General features: G+C 43.5%; 1 protein-coding gene across 11 annotated transcripts in view; it reads right to left on the bottom strand.

The window, feature by feature from the left end:
• WNK2 (WNK lysine deficient protein kinase 2) overlaps positions 1-17,045 on the bottom strand; it is a 1,473,871-nt gene that overhangs the window by 1,029,756 nt on the left and 427,070 nt on the right. For all 11 annotated transcript variants that reach the window (XM_069643592.1, XM_069643590.1, XM_069643588.1 and 8 more), the window contains exon 6: positions 5,000-5,088. In XM_069643592.1, coding sequence (XP_069499693.1) covers positions 5,000-5,088 — 89 coding nt within the window. The remainder of the gene's footprint in view (positions 1-4,999; positions 5,089-17,045) is intronic.

Genomic DNA, 17,045 nt, shown 5'->3' on the forward strand with positions numbered 1-17,045 from the left:
TAATGCCCACATGGTGCTTGATGAAAATCTGAAGCATCATTTATGCCAGTGGTGCGGTCTTGACGGAATCGTACCCCATTACTGTGACTCTACAATGTCGCCTGGTTAGAAAATTGCGCATTTGCACACTTCAAAAACCCCGACCCCCGTAACTGCGCCCAAGCAGAGCAGGGATAGTGGGGGTGTCCCCCACTGTACTTGGTCGCGGGAACGGGCGTAGGGTCCGTTTTCAGGACACACACTTGAGCTCTGTTTGCAGCTGGAACTACTTTCTGCTTTGGGCTATGCTTTTGCTGAACATACATACATATGCTCACTGAACACATTTGTGACCCATTTGTGAACACTCGCTTTGAACACATGCTTTGTTAACATTCCTTTGCTGAGAGATTTGCATTAGAACTGGATTTGTACTGACTTTGAATTGTGCACAGATGTGAGGACACATACATTCTGATGGGCTACAACTGATTTGATCACAGACTGACATGAGTGAACCTGGAAATAACTTTGAATGAATTGGCCTGTATGACTAATACACTGATATGTATACACTGGAAATGCATACATTTGAAATGAGCTTTGACACTTGTGAAAGAGATTGTAATTGTGTGCTTAACACATTGAAAATGAATACACCTGAATCCACAGTACATATGCATTGATTCTATGCATTGCATTTTCGTTTTTGAATAATCTGCTTGTAGACACTTTTGGCTTTTGACTTTTTGATTTAACATTGAATATGCTATTCTGAATTTTGACATATTTGCAGCTATGCATTTGAATTTTAGCTTGCCACTGATAGTGAAATGCTTGCATTTTAAGGGGTTTTTGCATTATGAAATAGAAAGTGTTTTCCCTTTGCAATTTTGCTTGGTTTTAGCATGCCACAATGAGACATGTTGTGACAAATCATTACTAATGATTATATAATGATAAGAGGAGAGATTGTAGAACCTGATAGCATGGAGAAGCCTTGTTTGTTATCATTATGGAATCATTACTCATTGTTATGGAATAATTACCCATTATTACCCATTTAGGGATCCAGTTATCCATAATTGTATCTTGTTTAGTTATCCATCATACATTCTGATTAGTACATGAAGTAGCATCATTAGACTATCCACATTATTCTGCCACATATATGTAGCCATTTGTATTTGCTTATAGAATAAGGCTTGTTATATTTGTAGTGCCATGTAGAGACATGTTATATTTTTAGAGACACATGTAGAGATATTTTGCTATGTATTATGTATGCATGTAGAGAGACACGCATCGAGTGTGCACTTAGAATATGCATTGAGCTTTGAGTATAATGCTTGGTATGAATGAATGTGTTAAGCACTCCATTCGAGAATGAGGCCTATGGCATTATAAAGCCATTCTGAATGGAGACACAGAGAAGCGCCGCAGAGTGCGAAGATTGTTATGAGTTACAATGTACAAGTATTAGTAAACATTTGCTTGGCAGACACAGATAACATGAACCTTGTCCGAGTGGAGAAGGCACTGTGCCTTATCAGCATGGCTGGCTGTGCTTCGCAGACAGAGAAAAGGTGGGGGCAGCACCATGGAGGGAGAGATTTGCAGGCAGAGACATGCACGAGGAGGATAGAGGGATTTGAATGGAGAAATATGAATAGATGGTAAGATGGCGTACCGCAGGCAGACAGGAGATACGATATAGATATGATGGCAAATGTCACATTGACAAAGAACACACAGTGACTGACCAGAACACGGAGTGATTGCAAAGTAAAGTACATGCAACACAGACATTTAGGCACGGCTCTGATTTAGAAATGCTGAGACACAGAGAAACGAGGGAATGCTTAATGTAACTATGGATATGTGTACGTCATTGAACAGTATGAGTGGTGTGGTTTTGGGAGTTTCTAGTGGATGGAGATGGAGATTTGAAGTAGTTGCTGCTCGGCTCTATGGGATGTAGTTGGAGATATAGCTCTGAGATCGAGGGTGCTGACACTGACTTGGAAGAGAGATGTTTGGATGACTGAGATCGAGAGAGCTTGGCAGAGGCATTGAGGCAGTTCGACTGACCAGATCTTGAGAGAGAGTCCTGGCCCTAACTGACTGCAGAGTTGGAGGGAGAGGAGAGACACGGAGCTGGAAAGGGGAGTATTGCTAAAAAAACATGTGCATGGGGAAGGGAGAGGGAGATATATATATATATATGGTGCGGACTGGAGAGGAATGCTGACACTTGCCATATGTACATTGCATTAGACATGATCGATCCTGCTAATCACAGGCTTGCATTAGAAGCCTGAAAGGCTTACAGTCATTACACTGCATGGTAGATTTGCACCGAAAGTATAAAAGGTGCAAATTCGAGATTTGTTTTATAGTATGGTTTGCATCATGCCTTGCTGTGCAAGAATACATTTATTCGATTGTTATAACTGAAACTGACGTGTGTTTTCATTTTGTGTCCATTGTGCATTTTATTTCGTTTTGTGTCTATTCTTATGGTTATGGTAATAGCTTATGTTTGTGTGTCCATAGCATAGTAACTTAGGAGTAACACAGTGCACAAAGGCCCTGAGATATATGAGCAGGGGGGGGGCATAGTGATCCACACCCCCTAGGAGTTTGTCTAAGACTGATGCATGGTCGCCCACTAGGGGTAGGCCAATGGTAGATTTGTCAGATTTGTTTTAAGGTCTCACACTTGTAGTTCCTCCTAAAGACTTTGTTGAGCTTGGTTAAATGTCCAACACTTATTCTTTCTCACCGTTATATATATTCCTGGACTTGTCTTGTCATTTGTAACAATTGAGATCACTCCTGTAATGTCCTCGGCTTTTGCTACTCCTGTAGTAATCTTTATCCTCAATATCTTTCTCGCAACTACTGCGATGAGGGAGATTACTCCTAAAGCACTCTTAACTATTGCCCAAACCCATACTTGGTCTCCTGTGGCTCTAGGTTACCTTCTTTCTGGTGGGGGCACATCACCAGTTCTTCCAGTGGTGTTGGTCTCACTCGCTCGTGTCTGATGCTCTTCGCATCTCTCTCTCTCCACTTCCTGCTTCACTGTGCTGGCTCCATGGGGTTCTTGGCCTTTCGGTGTCAGCGTAGTTGAAGGACCGCATGGTCCGCCACCCTGAGGTCACACCACCGTCGGCCTCTCTCCGGCTTCTGCGCAGGTTCGGTCTCCATTTGACATTGGAGTGCTCTGCTGACTGTTCCAGGGTGTCCTCATGACCAAGGACCAGCTTCTCCAGCTCACTTCCCCGTTACCCCGGTTTGGATCTCCCAGGGCTGACAGGCTTCATGCCGGGTTCTTGATTCATTGAGTCCCTTCTTGCCTTTTATGTCCTGTAATTGGGCCTTCCCCAGCAGAGTGCCCTAGTCCTTTGCTTGTATTAATGGCATATTTTTCATGCCTCCCTGGGGCCATGTCTTCTCCGTACAGTCTAGAATTAGAATAAGATTAGTTTGCATCACTCCTTCAATGTTCCTCTTCACAGTACTTTTGGGAGACAACTTATCATTCTGTATGTTCCTCCTCGTCTTGGTAGTATTCAGTCTTAATTGAGGAAAGGAGGGAATACTACAGTAACAAACGGCAGTGCTTTCAGTTTTGTTCTTGGAGTACCTAAATGATTCCATGGTCTCAAAGATAAGAGTTAGGGAGTTCCTTCACAGAACGGGAGTCCTTGTCCGCATGCAGGGTCTCTCCTGTGAGGTCCCAATTTCTGCCACCCCTTGAATGTTGCATCGCGGTCTCGCCTGACTAGGCTCACAGGGAAGGGCAACCCTCTGGGGAGAATGGCCGAGATCCACGATTCGTCACTCTGTACCATCTTTACCTCATGTACATCCTCCTCTGTCCCAACTCCATCTTTTGTATCATACCAATCTGCTGATGTTCACCTCTTCCAGTTTACCAACTTTTCATCCGGTTGTCCCCAACACTTACCAACTCCTCTGACTGTTGTTAACCCCTCCTCTTGCACCATTAGTCTTTCCCACTTCCTCCTTCACTCCCACCACCTCCACCTGAATTGTTTTTGCTGCCACCTCCCCAACCTCTTCAGTCTCTCCAGCTCCACTTTCTCCAATGATACAAAGGCAGTCATTGTCATAGTTGGGCCTTCCACATACCACACCAAGTGACTGGGGTTTCTGGCTTCCTCCTCCCATGGGTGGGCTTCGAGAGAGTAGTTGCAACTGTCCTGTAATTGGGGCAGGGGTGGAAGCTATCAGTTGTTTCCTGCATGGTATATACAATATATTCACCCATAAAGCTGAACGCCACAAAAGCCTCACTTCCATTCACCATTGCATCAAGAATTATATGGTTGTAGAATGGCTCTTCGCCATTAAATACATTCTTAAAGCAGCAGTTGAGTGAATGCTAATTTACAATTAAAATCTCATGGTTATGAAGCCCTCTACTGCTGCTGCCTAAACGGGCAGGTAAACTTCTATTGCTTCTGGTAAAATATGGCAACTGCTCTGTGTCACCTCATTGTCACCTCTCCTCCTCAATTTACATAATATTTCCTTCAATACTGCTTTTCACCATCTTTCGCTCACCCACTTTTCTTTGCCCCTTCCAAGCGCATGCTACCACTACTTTGCATGTTACTGGACTGCCGTTGCCTGTGGTAAATTTGCAAGGCTAGGTTATAAACAAACAAAAGCAATTTATATAATTTTCCCCCACATAAGATGTGCTGGTCAATTTGTAAGTAATATGGAATTTGCAGATAAATATCAGTAGGCGCTCTATTGGAGGCAGGTCTATAAAAAAGTAAACTATTGTTCCATGAGTTACTCTGGGTGCACATAGCCCTAGAACTTTACAAAGCTTATTATTGGATGTTAGCAAGGTGTTCTACGACCACGTGCCACAAGCAATGTTATTCAAGAAAGTATGCACATTAGCAAGATCACTTATGGTAAAATCAGCTATGGGGTAGATGGATTAAAAGCAAGGAAAACATTGAAAGAAACCCACCTTTCTTCTTTACATTTGCAGATACATTCTCCAATAATTTCTTTAATTTCTGGATCAGACACTTTCTCAAAGCTTGCCGGTTTTACACCCTAAAGGTAAACAGGAAAATGTGTTTCAATACAAACATTCTACTTTTAGACAATTACAATTTACCATTAGAGAACTCTGTACAATTTTGCGAAATGCAAGAAAATTGCACACAATTAACCTTCATAGATCTTCGCTAAGCAAGTATATTTATATTTAATGCAGAATTCACTGCAGCTAATTTTACACATGCGCTAAGTGCCCTGGTTTCTGTGCGTTCAGTACTCTACCAGGACATCACTTCCAGCAATGTCATAGGAGGTGTGGAAATTGCATCACATGCCCTTTGATCTCAAAAGCATAATAGGAACTTAAATCCTTTTCAGCTAATGGAAAATCCTATTCTATCAAAATTGAAATTGGAGTTTTTCTGACACTGCTAACATACAATGAACACGCTTATGGAATATCACTGTATTTGGCATGTAAACCCAAGTATGGCATACCTTAAAATTGGCCAATTTCCATGGATTAAGTCAACATAGAGGAACATGATTGTTCAGTTTCCTATGCACATTGTCAAATAATCCTAACTAGAAAATCAGGAGCTTGGCATTAGGGAACATATTCCCAAACACAAATAAAGTCCATCACACTGCAGGCTGAACCTTATTTCACTACACCACTTCATCCCAAGACAGATTCAAAATATAGCATGGGTGTGTTGTGAACTAGTGATACACGACAGTTGACGCTCAATTTGGAGATGGATGGACTTTCTATTAGATAGACCGGATCATTTATTTGGGAATAGGAAATCACAGGTCAGTTTGGTGCACCAGTAAAAAAGAGTTGTGTTGGCCAAGGAAGTTTACAAGATCAAAACCTCAGGGTTGCAATTTATCATGTTTAGGAACTACTGCTAATAGAAACAATCTCTGGGTCGCCCCAGCACCTAGTGGGTGATCATTAGTAAAGATTGGAAATCGACACTGCACATTATCCCCCCCCCCCCCCATCAGTGGAGCACTGCCTTTGGTTATCCAGCATTGGTGAAAATAACACCATCTAGGTTGTGATTTTGTATAGAATTGTTAATAGCCACTATATTTGACACCCAAGTAGGTGTAGAGCATTGTAAAATTGAGCAGCAGGAGTCTTATTCTCATATATCATTGGGTGAACATGTTTGTAAGTTTTATTGTGCGATTTAACTGGTTAAGGAACGTCCTGTGTGAAGAGAAGGGCTTGGCTAGGCTCATGTAATTTCACATTGAAGTGAAGTAGGAGATCTTTATTTTACAATATTAGAAAAATGCAGTGCTTGGTGCTCTGACTCAATGCAGACAAGCGCATATTGCCTTACCATAGGTGTCTGACCGTTGTACCTGCTGGGTACTGGCATTTAGATTCCCGGCCCATGAAAATGGGGGACAGAAACTAAATTAAGTATTGGCACATATACTACTGTCCCTAAAACTGTTGCCCTCAAGCAGCACTATTCCTGTTGTTACAGTGTCAAATTGCAAGTAATTAAAACCATGCTCATGATGCGCACACATATGCAAGAGGAGGAGCCCATGCCCCCTATCTGGCTGAGGAGAGCTGGAACCCCAGTGCAGATGTCCACCGTGGCTCCATCACTCCTCCAGGCATCGGCTGCCATGATGTCCAAGAATAAAGGCGATAAGGAAATGGTCATCTCATATTAGGCCATGAAGTCGCCTGTTAAAAATCACAGACCCCAGTTCCTATTGCTACCCCCATAGAATCACACCACTCCCATGACACTACCCTATCATATGCCCCCAATCCCAACACTTATCAGGACTTCTCCATTTGCCCCTCACTTGGAACCTTAGCTCCCCCTCGAAAACTAGATTACCATTCCACCTTTCCTGATCATCCCATTCTCATTTCCATCCTCCCTTCACTTCTCAAATGGTATCCTGGTTGCTCAACTCACCCTGCTCCCCCTGCTTCCTCCCCAGCCCCCCCCCCAAACAACCCACTGAACCATTCTACACCAGCTACCACCTTTTGGTGATTCCCTCCATGGATGGTAAAATCCTGCTTCATGCTAAATTCAGAGAGCCTTTCTCCCAGCCTCCAATACCAACCCCACCACTTTCCCTTACCCTGTCTCCCGATCTCTCTTTGTCACACAAGGCTCGAAGCCTTCGAGGCCTCTTTGATCATCATCTCAAGCTCAATTTCATCTCGCTCAATTTCATCTCTCTCCTCCTCCTCTCACTCTCCTTGACCTCTCCTCTGCCTTTGATACAGTTAACCATAACATCCCGATTGCTCGCCTTTGTGACAACCTGGGAATCACACGTCAGGCTCTGGCATGGTGAACCTCCTTTCTCTCCGACCTCCCATCCCAGGTGGAACGCTGAGCCTTTCCCTCAACTATTGCTCTCTCAACCTGTGGCGTTCCCCAGGGATCTAACCTATCCCCCTGGTTCTTCAACGTGTATATGGCTGCCTTGGCATGTGTGATTGCCACTTTCACCTCTAACTTCCAGTGTTATGCGGATGACACTAAGCAGCCTGCTCCTCACTCATACCGACTGTCTGTCTGCTATTCAGTCATGGTGTGCTGCAAACAACCTCTGCCTCATCGCCAGCAAGACTTCGATCGTTCGCATTCGGACCCCTACCCCCAATTTCCCATTTTCACTATGGCCAACCTCCCTTGGCCCTGCACCCGCACCTACCTGCAAGGCTAAAAACTTTGAGGTTATCTTCGACTCCACTCTTTCCTTCTCCGCTCACATTTCGGACATCTCAAAAAAGTATAACTATCAGCTAGACCTCCTCAGAGGTACTATACCTTTTATCACTTTGCCCCAGTGGCTCACTGTCTCCAGAGCCCTGGTTCCCGCTAGGCTGGACTACTGCAACAGCCTCTTCCTCAACCTCCCTTCTTCCTCCCTGCACCCTCTGCAACTCATCCAGAACAGAACTGCATGACTTATCCTTGGCCTCAAGCCCAGGGACTGCATCTCTCCGGCACTGAAATCCCTCCACTGGCTCCCCGTGGCTGCAAGGATAAAGTTGAAACCATCTGCAGTGTCCACAAGGCTTTCTGGGGCCTTGGACCTACCTAAATACTGTCCCTCATGAGGCCCCCGCTCATTTACCTCCAACCTTCTGCGAGTGAGCCGGCTCTCCAAGCAGAGATTTGGATGGAGATCCATTTCCTCAGCAAGTGCTTCCCTCTGAGCCTGATCTTCTTAAGTTCCGGAAACTCCTGAAGACCTTCTTTTCTCTCTCCATCTACCCTGCTAATCCAGCTCACTGTTCTCTCCCTCTCTCCCTCCTCTTCCTCCCAGCTTGCTGACTGGCTGCCTGGTGTACCTCAGTCTCACAGGTCCCGGGCTCCCCCGCCAGTTCTCTCTCGCGCTTGCCTCAGGGCCTTACACCCCACCCTCACTGCACTTGAAAACTAACCCAAGAGAGTGGCTCTTCTGCACTTACCCCAGTCTCCACCGACCAGGTGCTCCCCTCCCTGTAATCGTCTCTGCACTTGCACGATCCAAATGAACCTTGCTTGAAGATCTGTTCTCCCTGTCTTCACCCCTAATTGCACTTGTAAAACTGCAGAATCGCCATCAGGCCTATTTGCTGTGTCTCAACTACTAAATGCACTTCCTTTGCCTGTGCAGACTATTATTGTCTCAGAATTTCAAGGGCTCTGAGAGACTGTCCCCCCCCCCACAAGTTCCCACCGTCCTTGAGCGTGTTGAAACACTTGCCTGTGTATAGGTGTTTTATAAATAAACAATACCATACCATACCATCACTGCATTGCGGCCAGGACTAATCTCCTAATAGAAGAAAAATCCATCAACACTTTACTCACCACCTCACCAAAATTACTAATCTCTACCATGGTGCTCTGTAAACATGGCTACTTGTGTAGCCCACCCTTAGGCCTGGCCCCTCTACTCTTCAGTCCCATCAACAAAGTTCATAACTTTTCTACATGGACAGTCTAAATGGATACTCTCCAACCCACACTCCCTTCTATTCCTCATCTTTATAATTTGTTCATGACTTTTCCCCTCACCCTCAAACTACCAGCTCACTGGCTGCCTGCCTCTTGAACTTTGTGATCCTCTCCCAACAGCATATTGGTCCCCAGCTCTGCTCCGCCTGCTCCCACTCCTTTCACTACACCCCCCCCCTTTCAAGGGAATGCTCTCCCTCGACAACAAAGTATAACAACCCATGGAACTGCCCAAGATCAGGCTCAAACGCCACTAGCTAGCCGATCACTTAAACCATAATGATTTCTGCCACATAAAACCGCCCATCCTACCCTAACTGGAAGAAATGTATGCCTGTATAAATATAGATTTTACCTTTGTAAATAGTTGCCCAAGGCATGAATGAATACATTTGTTCCCTTGTAACGGTCCACTGTTTTCCTCGTCATTATCCTCTCACCAGCTTGCTTGCACTCACCCTTCTTAGCCTGGTATTTCTGGTAAAAATGTCTGCCATATAAAAACAATAAAATCTGAAAAAAAAATGTGGCGGTACCTTCCAGATTGGTTTGTGGTCATCAGATCAGATAGTAATAGTTTTGTACTAGATGTGTTGCTTGAATCACAGTGGCAGTGATGTCTACACAGGAAAGCGTATGGGAATATGGCATGCCCATGCATGGCAAAGTGACTAAGCTTCCATGCTAGATATGGCATTACAATGTGCCACATGCCCACCTACAGATGGAGTTACAAACTAGAGGCGGCAGTTCACAGAAGGGCTGGGTAATCTGGGCACACAGATTAGCAGTGAAGAGGCTGCTGGTCACATGACCAGTTTCTGCCACTCAGTTGCTTCGCCCACCTCCAGGTTTCGCACCCACCAGGCAACTACCTAGGGATACCTGGAAGACAGCATGGAGGAGGTTCCTGGTCATGTGACCAGACCTTGCTATTCAGCTTCTACGTATTTGACGAGTTCTCTTAGGCATCCTCAAAGTATGGACAAAGACCAGGACCTTACCTGTTTGTGCCTGGCTGGCCAATAGCCATACATGCTATTCTAAATATAAACTACAAAATAGTTGCGGCCACTACTTGCCAAAAGACATCACCATATGTCTCCTCCCTCCACAGCCTATCCCAACCCTCACTAGGGATTGAATGGCCAATTGCCCTGGGCTGCCCCGGCAAGCAACCCAAGCAAATCTCAATCTCGCCCACTTGCCCCTATCCAACACCCACAGACTATACGGTTTGATGAATCTCAGGCTAATCATCCCAAAAACCATGTCCTGACCTCTTCTCAGGTGGGCAGGGAAAGGCAGACGCTACCTGATCCTGACCCTGGGAGTGGTATTATGTGTGAGGATCACTTGGGAGGGGACTCAGGTCATGGGAAATGGGAGAAACCTCTAGATAACATCCCTAATGATCAGATTATAACGGCTTGTTGCAAAATAACCGATTATAATCTGATGGTTTATTGCAAAATTGATGATTTTGACCAAAGAACAAACAACGTTAGGCACTTCAAGTCTCTTAATGCTTTTAGTACTGAGACGAAAAAGAGGAGTCCAGAGTTAATAAGCCCTTCTGAGTGGTCTAGTTGTTGTAATAATCAACACCTGAGTGGGACCTTTAAACATTTAAAGAACGTTCAGGTGTTTAGAAGCAAGATGCAGCAGGAAGAAGCAGAAGCTGCCATTGTGGCAGCAGCAGGCCGCTAGGCAAAAGCCGAGAAGTCGGGACTCCTGGTATATGCAGAGGACACGCAGTGGGAATCCGCATTGAAGCCGGACAGCTCATGAGAGAAAGAGGCTCTCTAAATGCTGTGATCTGCTCTAGTAACTGATCCATACAAGTAAACAGAGCTGCAGAAGCTCCATCAGAGTTCAGCGCAAGTGGGGGCAGATAGACCAGTGCTGTCAAAGGCAGAGGAAGTCCTGCAGGTTACAGCAGGAGTTTCAGCTGCGAGTCAGAAGTAGACGCCTAGATAAACCAGTGAGTTGGCCTGAAACCGGTAACCCTGGGGCGCTCCAAGGGAGACCACTTGTTAACTTATTTTGAAAACCGAAAAATTGAAGAAAGGTAAATTGGCTGCAACTCTCCTACACAGGGATTTTGAATACAGAAACATTGTAGCCCGCACTACCAAAGCCAATGAGAAATGATAAGAAAATTAGATATTCTCCTAAAGGGGGGTTTCAAATAGGGGAATATTATAATCTGCATTGCCCACAACCAAAAGTTTACATAAGTAGAAAGCAAAGACTGCATGAGCAAAGCCCTCCTTGTAAAAGGAGTACAGGGGGAAGAGAACTGTAAACTGCATTGCCTATGATTATTGCCCTTTTATGAAGTATACATTTGGAAGAAGATGTAAGCCGCTTTCTTAAAAGTTAAGGCTGACAAGAGAAACAGTTGTTGGTTCAAATCTCCCTTTTGATGATTATAGTGTGGAGAGTTTGGTACAAGCCTTACCACACATTTTGGTAGTAGGAGGAGGAGGAGGACGAGTTTTACCCAGGCAGGTGAGTAAATCAGGAAGAAGATGATCTAAAGTACTGCGGTTGTGGTAAAAGGTAGAGGTGGAAAAGTGTAATTCCACCACCTTGCTTTGATGAACTGTTGCATAACCTACACTGATTGTTGAAATACCCTGACTTAAAGTGTTTCTTTTGAAAGAGCCATCTTGACAAAAACATTTCCTTTAAAGAAGTATGATGTGCTTACAAGTTACTGGCGGGAGGAGAAAAGAACATTTGTATTTGAACTCTGTGCCGACTTTTGGAGGAAAAGACTTGAGTAACAAGCAGAGGATTCTGGAAGTGTAATTGTTTTTAAACTGTGAAAAAACATTTGGAAGTGAGCAAGTTACTTGGTTCAGTGAAAGGATATAAATACTGAATAGCAAAGACTCTGTATCCTACATTAAGTGAAACCTTGTTACCGAATCAAACTTTCTTGAAAATTAACTTTATTCCAAAGAATCCTGAATTGATCTATCGGAAGGGAATCCATCCTGGCCACCAGAATTAATGGTTGGAACCTTTGTGTTTGAATGTATATGTTATTTTGATATTGCCAAGCAATTCCGTTATGATTTTTACATATATGTTCATGTGAGGGTCAGATACTTTTGGACAGTAGATCATTTTCCTTTAGCCTTCATTTGTTAGGTAGGGGTATTCTTGTTAGGTTAAGGAAAGACCGGCGTTTGTGTGGCCCTTTTTAACATATGAGAAAACTGCACTGTTTGTTCATCTTGCATTTTTGATCCATCAACACGCACACACACCATCATGCTGAACAATGCTCACTGAGCAGTCTCCCGCGGCACAGACAGCCATACTCATAATGTAATACCATACCCGACACCTCTTCATTACTGAAACATGGTTTACCCCCAAACTCCCCCGATATTTTTTATGTCCTTGTACTGCCAGGCAACTGCATAAAACATGCCAACTCGCCATGAAGGACAGGAGGCGGAGTGGCAATCATTGACAGGACTGATTGGCCGTGCTCCATCATCCCATCTCCCAAAACAAACTCGCTTGAATTGCTTGCTAGCCAGTTGCCCTCATCTGACAAGGAATCCATCATCTTCCACCTCATCTACAGATCAACTCATAGGAGTGACTTATTGCCAACATCTCCAACTTACTCTCCTCTGCCAAATAAACCCATGCTAATAATGGCTTTCTCAGAGATTTTAACATACTAGAAACGAACGTCGACAATCGCATATGAAACAGTATTGGGTAATAATGTCCCCATGCATAATATCGCCAGGAAAAGCCATTGGCGACATTATATATGGGGCTGGGTTGCGGGGATGTTCCCTGCTCACCTTGTATAAAAAGAATTTTTAAAAAAGAAATTCAGGGGTTGCTGGTGTGTCCCCCTACATGTTCAATATGATAATGTCTCTGCAAAAAACAGTGACTTTTTTGTCAGGAGACATTTTTGCAGGTATATTATTACATGGAACCTTTGAAACATGTTTTTCACACTGACCGGATCCATGGACATTAAGCAAATTGTGCTATTTGCCACACACAACGAAAGTTAACACCCTAGATTTAGTCTTCAAATCATCACCCCACATCATCTACAGAGACCCTATCCCACCCACACTGCCATCCCACTGTCGATCACCCACTCGAAAACAGCCCACAAAAGGAGAGCTAAACACCTACTACTCTGAAGTTTTAAAGGCATTGTACCAAACTCTCAGCCGACCCAGAGGTGCCAGCAACTCAGAAAAAATGCAATGGAATCAACACAGTTTTTAATTGAATAGACAAAATTCAACAAATCATCTAATCAATATCCCACAGCATAGGCTCCCTCTGCATCCCAGCATGCACACTGCCCCTCTACTCTGGACAGAATTCTCTCCTCTGTACATTACACCTACTAAAACAATTGCATGCCCCAAACCTACTTCCTACTGTAATGAGACCATCCCAGCCTCAATCAAACGGATGGGCCGGGCTCACAACGCACAATTCAGCATCATTAATGCATCCATCACACATGGATCAATTCTGGACACCATCAAGACTGGTTTCATGCGAGTGCTTTTGGGGGACAAAAAAAACAAACATCCCTAGACCCTGGGTACATGGCCAAATAACAGCCCACCATGAACCTCCCAGTTATTAGCAAAATCCAGGAGAAAGTAGTGAGTACACAACTATAGCAAAATCAAACCGTTACACCTCTAAACTACCATCGGTCAGGATTCTGCCACTACATGACAAGGAGTCAGGAGCAATCTATCCAGGGACACTTCCAAGAACTGGATGAGCTCAAAGCAACACTACTACTTATGATCGCAAATGGTTGGCCATCAATGAAACATTTGTACAGCAGAGTTTTTACAGGATGATGCAGGTTTGGACCGACCACAATAACTTGGCCGGAGTGTGACAAATGAAATACTTTAACCACCATCCTCTGCCAGTCAGGCCTGGATATCCTCACCCTCAATCCACAAGCGGGACAGTATTAGTCATGGCCATAATCTATCATTATGTGCTTGGTAACAAGTTTAAATATAGGTGCACAATTGCGGGATGTCCACTGGAACTGTTTAAATAGATATTAAGATTTGTGAAGGAAGGAAGAGCCATAATGAACATGGTGGAGGGAGGCTGAAAGTAAATCGGGGTCAGCGCCCAGGAAGGAGGGACCCAGGGATAAAAAAATCCTCACCCTACGTGAAACCAAGAAACAAACTATAATTTTGCTGAAGGAACTTTTTGTTTGTTATTTGAATAAGTCAGGCCCTCGAAGGCAAGAAACTCAAGAGAAACTAGACTTGGGCATCGACTGTCCTTATAGCTAGAGGAGGAACTGTTGTCTCATGCTGGGGAAGCTCGAGAGCGTACCGTGCTCCAGGATTTCTCCTTACCAAGTGCTCAAAACTAAATATTATTTATAAAAACTTCTTTCTTTTCTGGAGAACTGTCCCCCACCCCTTTTTGCATTATTTGTAAGGTTTGGAAATCTGTTTATTAGTATAGGCCCTTTTTGTTTGACACAACGCCACTAGGACAGTCTTATTTTTATTTCATGGTCGATGCTTGCTCCCATATTAGATTTAGGTTTAGATTAGCCGTTTTTCCAACCTGCATACAGTTTAATAAACACCCTTGAACTGTGATCACTTGTGTCTGTTTTTACTGTTGCCACCATGAGTTCCTTACACTACCTCTCCACATACGACTCCTTTGCAAGTGAAAACAAACAATCAGCAACAAACCCATATGCAAGAAGTGAAATAAATGTAGATTCCATCGGGTCACCAAACCCAGCATTCCTAAAAAGAAACCACACCAACCCAGAACCCCATGGACAATATACCACCAAGAATCAGACAAACTTGAATCCATTACCTTTAACAAACCCTACATCACCAAATAATGGAGCAAAGGACGGGCACCAACACAACTCACCAACCAGAACACACCAAAATCAAACAACTCTGCCATAAATTTAATCAGACTACTCGACGAAGATATCGAAAACTCAATAACTCCTCCTAACAAACCCAAGAATAAAGTCTCCTATCAAGCACAGCCAGGAGAGAACCATCAACATTGGACACCCGAACTACACTGCACTAACTTCAACAGACAATAAAACAACAACCCACAAGGGAAAATACACAAACTACACTGCAGCCCGCTCAATGTTAGATCCATGGCACAACACTCCTCCATGACCTCCTAATTGAGGGCAGCACAGAGACTATTTCTCACAGAAACCTGGTTATCCGACAACTACAAATCCACCACACACGAAGCCATACCGGACAACTACAAATGAATACACGCCAACAGAGACGAGGTGGAATTGCAATGATCCACAAAGCACATCTGAGCCACACCACTCCCTGCAACCGACATTGAAGACTGAATCCCTCATCATCAACATTGAACTCAAAGACCAAGCCAACATAGTAAAAAACAGTAGGTAAAGTAATGCCTGCCAATCTGCGAATCTTCTAAGGTCCAAGAACTCTATTTCAGAGGTATCAACCAGAACCAATTTGGAATACAGTTCACAGGCAAAATTGATACCACTGAAATAGAGTTCTTGGACCTTAGAATTTATATAACAAATGAAACTTTGCAAACCAGTACCTTTCGTAAAACCACAGCAGTCAACTCCATCTTACATGCCAAGAGTAGCCACAGAAGAAATTGCATTGAAAATATTCCTCGAGGAGAATTGCTTAGAGCAAGGAGGAACTGTAGCGAAGATTCGCACTTCATTGCAGAATGCAAGTCTATAGGAACCAGGTTCCAAGAAAGAGGCTATACCAAATCTAATATCAACCATGCACCCAAGGGTGTGAAAACGGTTACAAGACCTTCACTACTCACCCAGCCCAAAAGCAAAAAACCTGAGGGGTTTCCATCACATGTGAACTTTATTACGAAATATTGTAGTGATTCCAAATTCATTTACCATATTCTTAATAAACATTGGAATATTTTACAACTTGATCCAGACTTGGAAACCTACATCACAGAAAAACCGAGAATAATCTTCTCTAGAGCACCAACACTTAGAAATCTATTATGTCCCTCCTTCATGCAACCTGGTTTCAGCAGACAGAAGAATTGGCTGACGCAAAGTCTTATACCTGTAGGGTTCCACAAATGTGGGACCTGTAATTTTTGTCAATATGCTTTGTCACCTACTAAAGAATTTATCTGTCACGGAAATTTGAGTACGAAAATCAAGGACTTTATTAACTGTCGTTCTAAATACATAGTGTATGGTATCCTCTGTGTATGTAAGAAAGTTTATGTGGGCAGTACCATCAGGGAACTAAGGATCAGAATCAGAGAACATCTAGCAAACCTCAACAGTCAAGATGTCAAGTTACCATTGGCAGCCCACTGGCAAAAAGAGCATCAAATGGTGCACAAGAGTGAAATCAGATTTGTTGGACTGCAACACATCAAACCTCATGCCAGAGGTGGTAACAGACAATTTCTTCTTCGACAAGCGGAGGCCCGCATGATATGCAGATTAAGATGTATTCAAATGGGACTTAACCAAGAAAATGAACTCAATGTTTTTCTGTGATCTAACTATAGTCTACCTTGGTACAAATGAGTATTATCACATACTAAGATTTCTAATGAGTTGTTACACCTTAGAGGACATCAATAGGTCTATTTCTTAACACCATTCCCATGCTATCCACTGGGCATTGATCTTTTCTTTGTACTTGGCAGCTAAGCACACACCCACTATAATAAGGGATACCATAACATGTTATTTTGAAACTCTGCCTTAGTCTGAGCTGCTTATATAAAAATGTTATAGACTACACACTATCAATCACTTTGCTGCTTCTGACTTCGTTATTAGAACGACAATTCATGGATGACCCACATAAGGTATTTGATTGGTATGGCCCATAGAAACTGCCACTTTAACTAATTTTCCTATTACGTAAGGGAATCATACTATACCTCCAGTATAATCCCCTC

Source organism: Ambystoma mexicanum, chromosome 2p (genome assembly GCF_040938575.1).
Source record: "Ambystoma mexicanum isolate Mex_15411 chromosome 2p, UKY_AmexF1_1, whole genome shotgun sequence".
NCBI classification, from domain to species: domain Eukaryota; kingdom Metazoa; phylum Chordata; class Amphibia; order Caudata; family Ambystomatidae; genus Ambystoma; species Ambystoma mexicanum.